This window comes from Mytilus californianus, unplaced genomic scaffold (genome assembly GCF_021869535.1).
Source record: "Mytilus californianus isolate M0D057914Y unplaced genomic scaffold, xbMytCali1.0.p SCAF_13, whole genome shotgun sequence".
Classification (NCBI taxonomy): domain Eukaryota; kingdom Metazoa; phylum Mollusca; class Bivalvia; order Mytilida; family Mytilidae; genus Mytilus; species Mytilus californianus.
In genome coordinates, this window is record NW_026262615.1 from 32367478 (window position 1) to 32379866 (window position 12389).

The window sequence follows — 12389 nt, forward strand, 5'->3', positions numbered from 1 at the left end:
GGGTCTTAATGAATGCACTGAGTACATACCTCAAAGAATACTAAATACATACCTCAAAGAATACTAAGAACATACCTCAAAGAATACTAAGTACAGAATACTAAGTACATACCTCAAAGAATACTATTTCATCTTTTAAATCTGGGAAGACACCGTTTTGTCCTTGAACACTGACCAAAGTCAAAGTTTTCTGTAACAGCTTAGACCTAAAATGCATCATTATATATTATGTATCATTGTGGATTCAATTATATTTGTAACTTGTAAACAAAAATTGTTGAATCAAGTAAATTTAATACTAACAACTACTGTCGATACTTTCGTTTTATGGGAACATATTTTCATTGATTAAGTAAAACTGAGGTTCAAACTCACAACCTCAGTGTTGACAGACCAAATACTGATCTTTTGACTATAAAACTTTGTTTTATGGACAATCTTCATTTGTTCAAGCCTTGTATAAATCATCACTATGATCTAGTAAGGATTTCTCTAACCTGCTTGTAGCACAGTTAATTTGGTAAGCCTGATAAAAAGATCAATAATTTTGACCTCCATGGAAATCACTCTAACAAACTATCCATACATTACAATGACAATAAAACAATTCACAAATGTTATAAATATACTTACTTAAATGATTTGACTCTTTCTTTGAACTTTAATGCAATATTATATGATGTTTTGAAACCTTCCAATGTGGAAAGGAACTCTTCAATCTTTTTCTTACTGAAACAGGAAATAATAAAAAGTAGATTTGTAAGCTTTTGCTGACTATTGATACCCCCATTTTTAGTATTCAGTAAAAATATTTATGAGCAATGAAAATGCATTACACAGTCTAACATGCTTACATAAATCCTAATACCAAATATTAGATCTGATGTGTAGTTACCGACAAAATTGTGATTCAAGGCCTAGGCCTTTTATAGCTGACTATGCAGTATGATTTTTTCGTTTTGAAGGCCGTACAGTGACCTATAGTTGTTAACTTCTGTATCATTTGATCTCTGGTGGAGAGTTGTCTCATTGGCAATCATACCACATCTTCTTATTTTCATAGGTTTGATAAGGTCCTAAAATGACCCCTATTTTAAAATAGGATTTATTGACCAATATCACAATAAATTATAGCTAATACACCGACTAAATAGGAAATATGTCTTTTTGTTAATATTTTATGTACATGCATTCTATTCATGACTTCACAAATACCACCTTTTTTGATTTTCCACGAAAATTAAATGAAATTTTCCAGAGGAAATAATTGTTGGCATTGTCATCTTAATCACAAACTAAGCTAAAAATCAACCCTTTGCCATTATTTCCTACTTTCAGTTTTATTCAAATATTTGTTCTCACTCCTGAGTTTTACCTGTACATACCTTTGTATAACAGTTTTACAGGTTACTAGCAAATAAACTCATCATAGATACCAGGATTAAAATTTTGTTGGGCAGACGCATGTTTGTCTATAAAAGACTCATCAGTAATGCTCAAATCAAAAAGTAACAAAGGTCAAATAAATTTCAAATTGAAGAGCAATGAGTATCAATAATTACGACCGGACAATATTTGTGTTACACACCTGAGTTTTATCTGTACAAACCTGTGTATAACAGGTTACCAGAAATATTAGTATCAAACACACCTGAGTTTTACCTCTACATACCTGTATTTAGCTTCATCAAAAAAGATAGCTCTACTATCAGGATGATTCTTCTTCTTAGATAAACCTAAACTGTGGATTCTGTAACAAAAACAAACAATAAACAAGATAAACAAGTGCCAGCAAACATGTTTACCACTGCCACATTCTGTGTGTGCCTGTCCCAAGTCAGGAGCCTGTAATTCAGTAGTTGTCACTGTTGCTATATATTTATTTGTTTTTTGTTTATTGTTTTGTAAATAAATCAGGCCATTAGTTTTTCTGTTTGAATTGATTTAAATTTATCATCTTTGGGTCTATTATAGCTTTCTATGTGGTAAGGGTTTTTCTCATTGTTGAAGCCATACAGTAACCTATAGTTGTTCACCTGTACATCATTTGGTCTCTGGTGGAGAGTTGTCCGACTCTTTATTTCAACAAATGTGCACATGTTGTGTTAGGCATACACCCACTCACAAATATGAAGTCATTACTGGTCTGAGAAAAATTTGTAATTTCATTCAACATTTGGCAACTAGTAAGTAGGTTTATACTGCAACTAGTTGAGTTTATTTCCTAAATATAGTAACACAGCTATATTATGTGCAATGTCAATTTCATCATGAAACACTTTTTTCTACAATCAGGGGTTCATTAAGGGATGAAAATAATTTTGAAATTTCTGTTACATTTAAATAGCTATCATTGTATTTATTTAAGTTGCAGTATAAAAACAATATTAGGTCAATGTAATGAAAATATAAACTTTTTTGTACTCAGCACAAAACTAGGGAAGGGCTCGGTAAAACCTCGCCCTTACCCAGTTTCTCAGCCTCATACAAAAAAGTTTATATTTTTCTGACATTGACCAAATATTGTATATATACTTCCCATGAAAACTATAGACACAACTTTCCCATTTCATAACAGGGCATTGGGCGAGTTTGTAAAATATTTGAATGGGTCCATTACCTATTTAATATTCTTTCCAGATCAGGAATTTTCTTCATCATTTCTACAACTTCTGCTACAATATCTTGAGATTCCATTAAATCTTCAACACCATTTAATCTGTCATTGATCGATTCAGGATTACACAAAGGAGCACACAGCCACTGCTTTAGTAATCTTCTCCCTAGAAATACATGTAAATTAATTTCTCTCTAGAAACATCAGAAATACATGTAAATTAATTTCTCCTTAAAAATACATAAAAATTGATTTCTCCCTAGAAATACATGTAAATTAATTTCTCCCTAGAAATACATGTAAATTGATTTCTCTCTAAAAATACATGTAAATTATTTACTCCCTAGAAATAAATGTCAATTAAACTCTCCATGTCAGCAAGTTCAGTGCAATATCACAACTACTGGCAATGGGGATCCTCTCACTAGTGTTGTTCTGATGATCAGAATAAGTTGGAAATCAGTTGGTTGGGATTGGCGATGTCGATAATCATTTGGGATTTTGTTCAATCGATTGTCGTTATAGTTGCCAGACTTTAGCATATCAACAGCCGGTCCATTTCCGGTTACCATTTTACATGCGCAATAAAACAAAATATAACGAAAAATATCAGTTAAAAATCCTTTAATCAAAGAATTTCTTTCTTTATAAACGTGGTAAACAGCATTGCCTTTACAGATTGATCGTATGTTATTTTAAATAAATAACTTTTTATGAAATACTTTTTTTCACTTCCAGTACTTGTTACTAGAGAGCGTACATCAAATCATTTTGATTTTTGACAAAATAAATTTGTTAAAACATTAGAATGTGGTGCAAATTGCCTTTTATTAATGTTTCATCCATTTATTGCCTTAAAAAAACGTCATATTCCTTTCCATATTGCTTGTCAAACATCGTTTATTTTTGTAAATTTTCCCGGTTTGTCCCCCATTGAATATACAACTCATGGATCTTATACGGACCAACTATGAAAGATTTCCATATTCTTACAATAATAAGTACAGAGGCACGAATGACACAGTTGACAGAAGAATAATGATCAAAAGAGTGAAAAAAACGCATTCCACAAGAATTAACAGGCATTGGTAGAATCCCCCAAGTTAAATGCATATATTTCAATGCAAATGCATTGTTTTATTTATTGATTAATTTTAAATTGCTTAAAGTTAAATACTTTATACATGTTATATATCTTTTAATGAAAAGCATTCAAATTTTGTTACAGCTATGTATTTGAAATTATAATGTGAGTAATACCATTGAAATTTAGAAATTTAAGTGTCATTGTTGGTAATAAATGTTGTAATTATATGACAAAATATGTTCAATCTGAATCTGGATTCTAATTGATTCACTGTTTTAATTGCTAAATAAAATATGAAAAATAAACAAAAGATCAAACATGAACATATAGAACTCTGCAATGATATGGAATATATGCAATGTGGCTGAATGCATGAATTCATATAAGAAAAAGGGCAAGGTATAATGATGCGATTATAACCAATAGTCGGTTGGTTGCCATCAACAAATAGTAATAGATAATCGGTTGGTAATTTCAACCGATTATCCAACACTACCTCTCACCAAACCAAGAAGGATTTTTTTTTAATTCCCATATATAAGGCAGACTAAGCATCGCTGAGATCTTGTTTCTAATTTAGAAATATAACTTGAAACCACACAAAATTATTATCAAAGTAAAAATAATTAAAGAACCTTAGTGAGCGCGCTCACATACCCCACGTCCCCACATTGTCACTGGAGAAATAAAATAACTGTAAGAAAAAAAAATTGTATAAGAAAAAAAAATTGAATCATAATTTCCTGTTGATATGCACATTTACATAGTATTTCCTTATTATGTACAAAGTTTCATGAAATTCTGTTGTGTGGGTTCAGAGGAGTTGCGATGACAAACTGTTGCAGAGGTATATTGAAGCAAATAAGTTCAAAGGGGCGTAACTCCTAGAAAAAAGATTGAATCATAATTTCCTGTGGATATGCACATCTACGTAATATGTCCTTATTATCTGAAAAGGTATCATGAAATTCTATTGTGTGGTTTGAGAGGAGTTGAGATGACAAAAGGTTGCAGTAGTATATTTGGCAAATAAGTTCAAAGGGACGTAACTCCTGGAAAAAAAATTGAATCGTAATTTCCTGTCAATATGCACATCTACGTAGTATGGCCTTATTATCTACAAAGTTTCATGAAATTTTGTTGTGTGGTTTCAGAGGAGTTGAGATGACAAACTGTTGCAGTAGTACATTAAAGTAAATAAGTTCAAAGGGGCGTAACTCCTAGAAAAAAAATTGAATCATAATTTCCTGTCGATATGCACATCTACCTAGTATGTCCTTATTATCTACAAAGTTTCATGAAATTCTGTTGTGTGGTTTGAGAGGAGTTGCGATGACAAACTGTTGCAGTAGTACATTAAAGTAAATAAGTTCAAAGGGGCGTAACTCCTAGAAAAAAAATTGAATCGCAATTTCCTGTCGATATGCACATCTACGTAGTATGTCTTTATTATCTGAAAAGGTTTCATGAAATTCTGTTGTGTGGTTTGAGAGGAGTTGCGATGACAAACTGTTGCAGTAGTACATTAAAGTAAATAAGTTCAAAGGGGCGTAACTCCTAGAAAAAAAATTGAATCCCAATTTCCTGTCGATATGCACATCTACGTAGTATGTCTTTATTATCTGAAAAGGTTTCATGAAATTCTGTTGTGTGGTTTGAGAGGAGTTGCGATGACAAACTGTTGCAGTAGTACATTAAAGTAAATAAGTTCAAAGGGGCGTAACTCCTAGAAAAAAAATTGAATCCCAATTTCCTGTCGATATGCACATCTACGTAGTATGTCCTTATTACCTGAAAAGGTTTCATGAAATTCTGTTGTGTGGTTTGAGAGGAGTTGCGATGACAAGAAACAGGACTGACGGACTGACGGACTGACAGACGGACGGACGGACGGGTCAAAAACATTATACCCTCCGCAACCCGTTGCGTGGGGTATAATAATTGAACGTCATAGCCTAACTTCTGACTTTAATCTATTATAAAACTGAGAATGGAAATGGGGAATTAGTAAAAGAGACAACATTATGCCTTTTTCATGGAAAAAGTTAGTTGTATACAATTACAAGGGGATTTTTAAAATATATTGAGACTTGTCATGTGGTCAATTTTTATAATTGTGACACTAGTTGAGCAGTAACTGTTATCTATCCTGTACACCAAGTTCATCCCCTGTTTTTGGTTGGGTCAGAGTTAGTGTGTATTGTTTTGTTGCTTTTTGTTTTCAATTAATCATTTTATTTTTGGTCAAGTTGTTGTCAGTCTATGTCTGAATATTTTGTTATTGTTCATTTGTCATCTTCTAACTTTTTTTAAATGTTACACGAGCCAATGCAAATAAAAGTTAATAAAACCACAAATTTACCAAATGGTGTAGAACACTGATCCAGTCTTTGTAAAAGTGTGCCTTCAAGGGTTCCATTAGACGAGTTCTCTGTTACATCTAGATTGGCCAATGTTACACCATCTAAAACCTGGAAAAACAATTATCTTAGATGTTAGTAATATAGTATTCTTTAAAATCACAGAAATCTTAGAAGTTTGTAAAGGACCTAAGACAGATAAATCTTCTCACAATACAGAAATCTACTCAATTCCTGATTAAAGTAAATCCAGAAAAGCACTGCAAATGCATACAATTCATATAACTTTGCCACTCTTTCAGAAGTTGGGAGATTTCCTTTACATTTTGATATCACCAAATCTATGATCAGATACTGGCACCGGCTCGAAAATTTGGGTTCATCCTTTCCATTACTAAAAGATGCATATTTAGAGTCAAAGCTATTATTTGAATCAAAAATTCCCTCTTGGTATGGATCTTTAAACTATTTGTAAAAAAAAAATAATGGGGTTGAAAGTCTAGCCTTTGCAAGCAACTTTAGATTCAAAATTTTATTTAAAAAGTTTTTTTATCAGCACTATGAAATACAGTGGAGAAAACAAATGCACAATTGTGCTGATGGGAAGCTTTGTAGCTATAGCACTTTTAAGACTCATTTTGGTCTTGAAAGATATCTTACTATATTACAATCACCTGAGCAGAGGAGAAATTTCACTCGATTGCGTATTTCTTCTCACAGACTAAGAATTGAACAAGGTTGCTATCAGGGTACTCTCCGACAAGACAGAATATGTCTCAGGTGCACCTCAAATGAAGTTGATGATGAAAAACATTTTTTATTTTCATGTACATCATCTCAAGATAAGAGAAATTGTTTAAATTCCACTATTAACACACTATGCCCAAACTTTACGCATTTGATTCCTAGCCAAAAACTGATATGGCTTCTTAATGTAGAGAATCTGGATATCTTGATATCTGTCTGTGAGTTAGTTGATGAAGACAAAATATAACTTAAAGATAAATATTTAAATCAGGCTTTCTGCACTAGGCACAAGGTTGGCATGGTGGGGTAAAGGACACATCATATAAGCTCTATTACCTTTCTGTTTGTGATATTTCTTGATTAAACTGGTAATATTTTATCTTTTCGTAATATGTGCACTTTGGCATGTCAATTAGCATTGTCCCTTGGTGCCTCTTGCAGTTGTGTCACTTTAAATAGTACTGACTCCTCTGCACCAGGCACGAGGATGACATACCAGTTATGTGCAACTTCTTACAATATCTTACCATTTCATTAATCATGTTAATGTCCCAATACACATTTTAATATGCACCCACCATGCCATATAGCACCGTCCCTTGGTGCCTCCTGCAGTTAAGCTAGATATATCTAGCCTACTCACAGAATTCTTTTTTTTTTTTTGTTACTTTCTAGAGGTGTGCCTGAGACGAAGGTTTTTATATATACTCCTATATATGTACGAATATGTGAAAACTGTTGTTTCTTATTTGTGTTTGTAACTATGGATACTGTATTGTTCATTATATTTGTAAAAATAATATTATCATGATATTATATTATGCTCCTTGTGAGCCCATTTGATGGAAATAAAGCATCTTCTTCTTCTTCTTCTTCTTCTTCTTCTATAGTTTCATTTCCCAAAGAACAAAAAAACAAAAATCATAATAAAACTGAATATTTAAAAATCTTATCTTTGTTTCTTTTTTTCACTCAATGAATGAATATAACTTACCATGTGCTGTTTGCCAGTAAAAATAGTTGATCTGGTTTTTATCACATTGTCATCAAGGGGAGTGTACTCTTCAAAATTCTTCATTGTCAACAAATCAGTATCAAGTAAACAAAACTGTAAATACCTAAAATATAGTAAATAAATTGGCTTTGAATGCCTCTCGTCTGCTTTAATAGTGCGCATGGCATATGGTTGAATTTGATGTTGAAAGTCTTTAAGATCAAGGTTTTTGCTGGAAAAAAAACCACTTTTAGAGTCTGGGTATAATTATTGTCAAAGTACAGAAATATTGATCTCTTTTCATGATTCAAAATTACCAATAAAACCTTCAAAGTATAAAATACATACCATGTGACTGAACCAAGAGCTCTGACGGCAAGGTTATATTCATCTGCGGCAGTTAAACCTAAACTATCACCTATAAAAGATTTAAATATTCATAAACAGAAATATTTCATTTTCAATTTATACTGTAAACCAACTTATTTTCGCAGATACTTTATTTCGCGTTTAGGCAAAGACAACTTGTGCAGCGATTTATTTTCGTGATTTTTAAATTATTAGGATGTATTTATATAAAGGAAGATAAAAGTTTAACAAATTCACAAAGATTTATATTTGCGTTATTTTGCAACTCTCAAAAGTTCCGAAAATAAATCGCTCACGAAAATAAGTTGGTTTACAGTACATATAAAAAATAAGGAAGTTTTTATCAAAGGTATAGAGGCACAGAATAGTTAATGACTTGCTATGGAAATTATTTAAAGGAAAATCAATCTAAACTATAACCTATAAAAGATTAAAATACATGTAAACAGAAATATTTCATTTTCAATTACAGTCCCTTACATATACAAGATAAGGAAATGTTGGTCAAAGTTACAATACAGTTAATGTTCAGTAAACATCCCATAACAAGAATGTGTCCATAGTACACCGATGCCCCAATCGCACTATCATTTTCTATGTTCAGTGGACCGTGAAATTGGGGTAAAAACTCTAATTTGGCATTAAAATTTATAGAAAGATCATATCATAGGGAACATGTGTACTAAGTTTCAAGTTGATTGGACTTCAACTTCATCAAAAACTACCTCGACCAAAAACGTTAACCTGAAGTGGGACAGATGAACGAACGGATGGATGAATGGACGGACGGACAAACGGGCGCACAGAGCGAAAAACATAATGCCCCTAGGTGGGGCATAACTAGGTGGGGGCATAAAAATATTGTACACAGCAATAATAATTTTTTATACAAACAAATCTTCAAATTGTTCTAAATTGTTAAAAAAATATACCTGTAAACTGTTTATTTTGGAACATACAGACAAGGGTAACACTTAATGCCTCCTCTGGTGAAGGCAGGGGAATAAAAATGCTCAAATGTAACAACTCATTTGATCAGATAAGAGCTCAAATGAAAACAACTCATTACTGTCAAGCTGCTGACTAAATATGAAGTCATTCGGTTCAGTAGTACTGGTGAAAAGTGTGACAAAAATTTGTTGGATGTATGCCAGCTGAAGCCCGCCTCCGGGTGGGGGTTTTTCTAGCTGTACTGAAGACCTTGGTGACCTTGGGCTGTTTTCTGCTCTTTGGTCAGGTTGTTGTCTCTTTGACACATTCCCCATTTCCATTCTCAATTTTATTTTTTACGGACAGACATGGTGAATGCAAAATAGCAACAACTCCTAGAGTGGGGTGTTCAATAATATTGTGTTTAATTACTGCACATTACAATACAAGTGAATAACTTTTTAACAGGAAACTGATGCATTCTTTTATTATAACTCATCCATTCCTATGGATACACTTTAACTTACTGTCTGAGATCATTTTCTTTATTGTATCAGGCCATACTAATTCATCCTCTGAACTAAAATAATCTTCCTCAGCTAAACGTTTCAATGTCTTGCCACTCTCCCAGAATTCTGATCCTGGTGCCAAAAACTCTTTAGTGACAGAAATTAGATTGTTGTTGATCAGTTGATTGGTTTTCTGTGAACTTTTCCCTCTTTCCAACAATACCTTTAGAAAATAATAAAAAACATTTAAGTGCATATGTAATTTTTGAAGTAATTGTTGGCAAAGTGGGTGTACCAGGATAAAGAGAAAGAAGTTTTATCTCCCATTAGAACAAAAGAGGCTCCAATGAGCCTGAATTGCTCATCTGGTAAAAAATATGCCATTTTGATATTTATTATTTTTCCTTTCTTGCAAGGATGAAGGAGGCAAAGTGATGGCAAAATTTCACATGGCCTTAAAAGGCCAGGTAAGCTAAAAATTATGTGCTTGGTAGGGGCAGAAATACTGCCTTGCAATTGGCCACTTACTGTCCATTCAAAGAGTTATTGCGAGAGTTCTTAGACTCTCAATACAAGACGTTGAATTCAATGTTTGAATTCTGTGTAGACATAGCTGCATATCTGTCACTCCTTGAACAGAAGAGCAAAGTTAAGGTGATCATTTTTCTATAACCTAGTTAATCCATAAGGAATATTAGTTGTCAAAATAAAGGGAAAGCTTCGAAAGGCATTAATTCATATTACCTGGACATTTTATGATTTAACATGAAAAAAGGTTGTCTATAAAGAAAGCTTGCTTCCAAAAGACTATCAAGGTTATAAAAGGTCAAACAAAACCTCATTGGGTTCCATTTCATATGTAAAACAAATTCCAGAAATAAAATTCATTTGAAATTGTTACTAAAAAAATTCTAAACAATAACAAACTATTTTCAAAGTAAAGTAATTATTAAAAGGACACCACCATTTTCATCTGAATCTATAGTTTATCAATAAGATTGCAGATCTTTGGTGGTCTCTCTTGAACTAATTCACATTTTTTTTTACTGTAGATGATTTCAAGCTGGATATGTTGTATAAACATCTGACTCTTGTTGAAGACCATGTGTTGACCTCTAGATGACTTTTGATTTTCAGTGTTGTTAATTTGCTGTCTCAAGGACACATACAGCACATAGAGTTATCAAAATTCATTGTAAAAGAAATCCTTTTCACAGATGACAGCGGATACTTTCCAATTGTCGTAACTACAATCCCTTCCCCTTTTCCCCAAATGAGACCTACCGAATTAAGACTTATTACCGGGTTTGTACTACCATGAGCAACATGACCGGTGCCACATGTGGAGCAGGATCTGCTTACCCTTCCAGAGCACCTGAGATCAACCCAAGTGTTTAGTGCGGTTCCTGTCGCTCAGTCTTTAGTTTTCTATGTTGTGTTTTGTGTACTGATGTCTGTTGTCTGTTGATCTTATTCTTCTTTTAGCCATGGCATTGTCAGTTTATTTTCTACTTGTTTGAATGTCCCTTTGGTATCTTTTGCCTCTCACTTATAAATTCTATAAATCAAATTTTACCACCAACTTAAATTTGGAATATCCTATTTTCAAAAACAAAAATTCCTTCCAAAATATATTCATTGAGAAATCTTTTAACAAATTTACCTGAACAGGTGTATAATGAGCAATCAATGTCCTGAGTCTTGAGGAATATCTATCATCTGTAAACTGTCCTACCTAGATAAATAGTTCAAATTCACAATCAGAAAATTTATCTTCGATTCTGTTCACAATATCAAAAATAAATTTATTTTACAAATTGTTTAAGGTTTATGACCCCTTCTGTGACCATGTGAATTACGAAATTTTCAAACTGCAATAGTATCAAAACAGCAAAAATAATGAATAATAGAGATGGGCCATTTTGTACATATACCAAGGGGAAACTTCGTGCAAAGCATTATTATTTAGTGTTTCATTGCATTTAATAGAAAATGGGGATTTTGTGTCAAATAAAACCAAGATTTTTGTAGAAAATCCACAGACTTTAATGCAGAGATTTTTGTTATGAAATTTTAAACATAGATTACTCACTTGTTTTTCTATGATGTGCTAGCGTTTATTTTTAACAAAAAGTCCTAAACAACCTTTTAATTCCAAAAACATCGTGCTGAGTCACTAAAGTCGAGCGCACCCTAGAAGGTGTACTTGAATTGGCCCATATTTATACTTGTTTAAATCAAGATCTAAATTAATAAACTTGTTTTAAGGAAATAATTGCTAGCACTGCATGCACTAATCCTCTATTTATCAAGCACCAAATTGCCAAATATGAGAGTACAAGGGGAAAGGCTGTGGATTTTCTATAAAATTTGCATATGTTTCGCATTGAATCAACAAAAGGGTACATAATCCTTAAATTAGTAATTCGTATATCAATTTATTTTATAATTACTTGCTAACATCAGTTTGTGAATTTATTGATATAAATAAAGTATCTACACATAGCATAAATAAATTGGACATTGAATCATTTAAAATATCTCATGTCTGAAACTGAAACTAAACTCATAGAATATAAAACTTAACTTAGAAAACGAACAAAAATTGGGACAAAAATCAGGACAATTAAGAGCTAGACACATTTTAAAAGACACCTGTTTATTGTTGAAAGGTGGTTTGTTGCCCTCTAGATGTTTTTGGTTATTTTTGTCTTTGGGTTGCTGATTAATTAATGTATACTACACATCTCCTTTTATTTGTAAAGAACTTAATTTG

General features: G+C 32.4%; 1 protein-coding gene across 1 annotated transcript in view; it reads right to left on the bottom strand.

Annotated features, from left to right (window-relative positions):
• The window catches only part of LOC127723518 (DNA mismatch repair protein Msh6-like), a 61483-nt gene that overhangs the window by 16512 nt on the left and 32582 nt on the right, over positions 1–12389 (bottom strand). The window contains exons 15-23 of the mRNA XM_052230157.1: positions 11277–11348; positions 9632–9836; positions 8154–8223; positions 7806–7929; positions 6067–6175; positions 2621–2783; positions 1673–1750; positions 634–729; positions 113–206 (exon numbers count right to left, since the gene is read on the bottom strand). Of these exons, the coding sequence (XP_052086117.1) occupies positions 113–206; positions 634–729; positions 1673–1750; positions 2621–2783; positions 6067–6175; positions 7806–7929; positions 8154–8223; positions 9632–9836; positions 11277–11348 (1011 nt within the window). The remainder of the gene's footprint in view (positions 1–112; positions 207–633; positions 730–1672; positions 1751–2620; positions 2784–6066; positions 6176–7805; positions 7930–8153; positions 8224–9631; positions 9837–11276; positions 11349–12389) is intronic.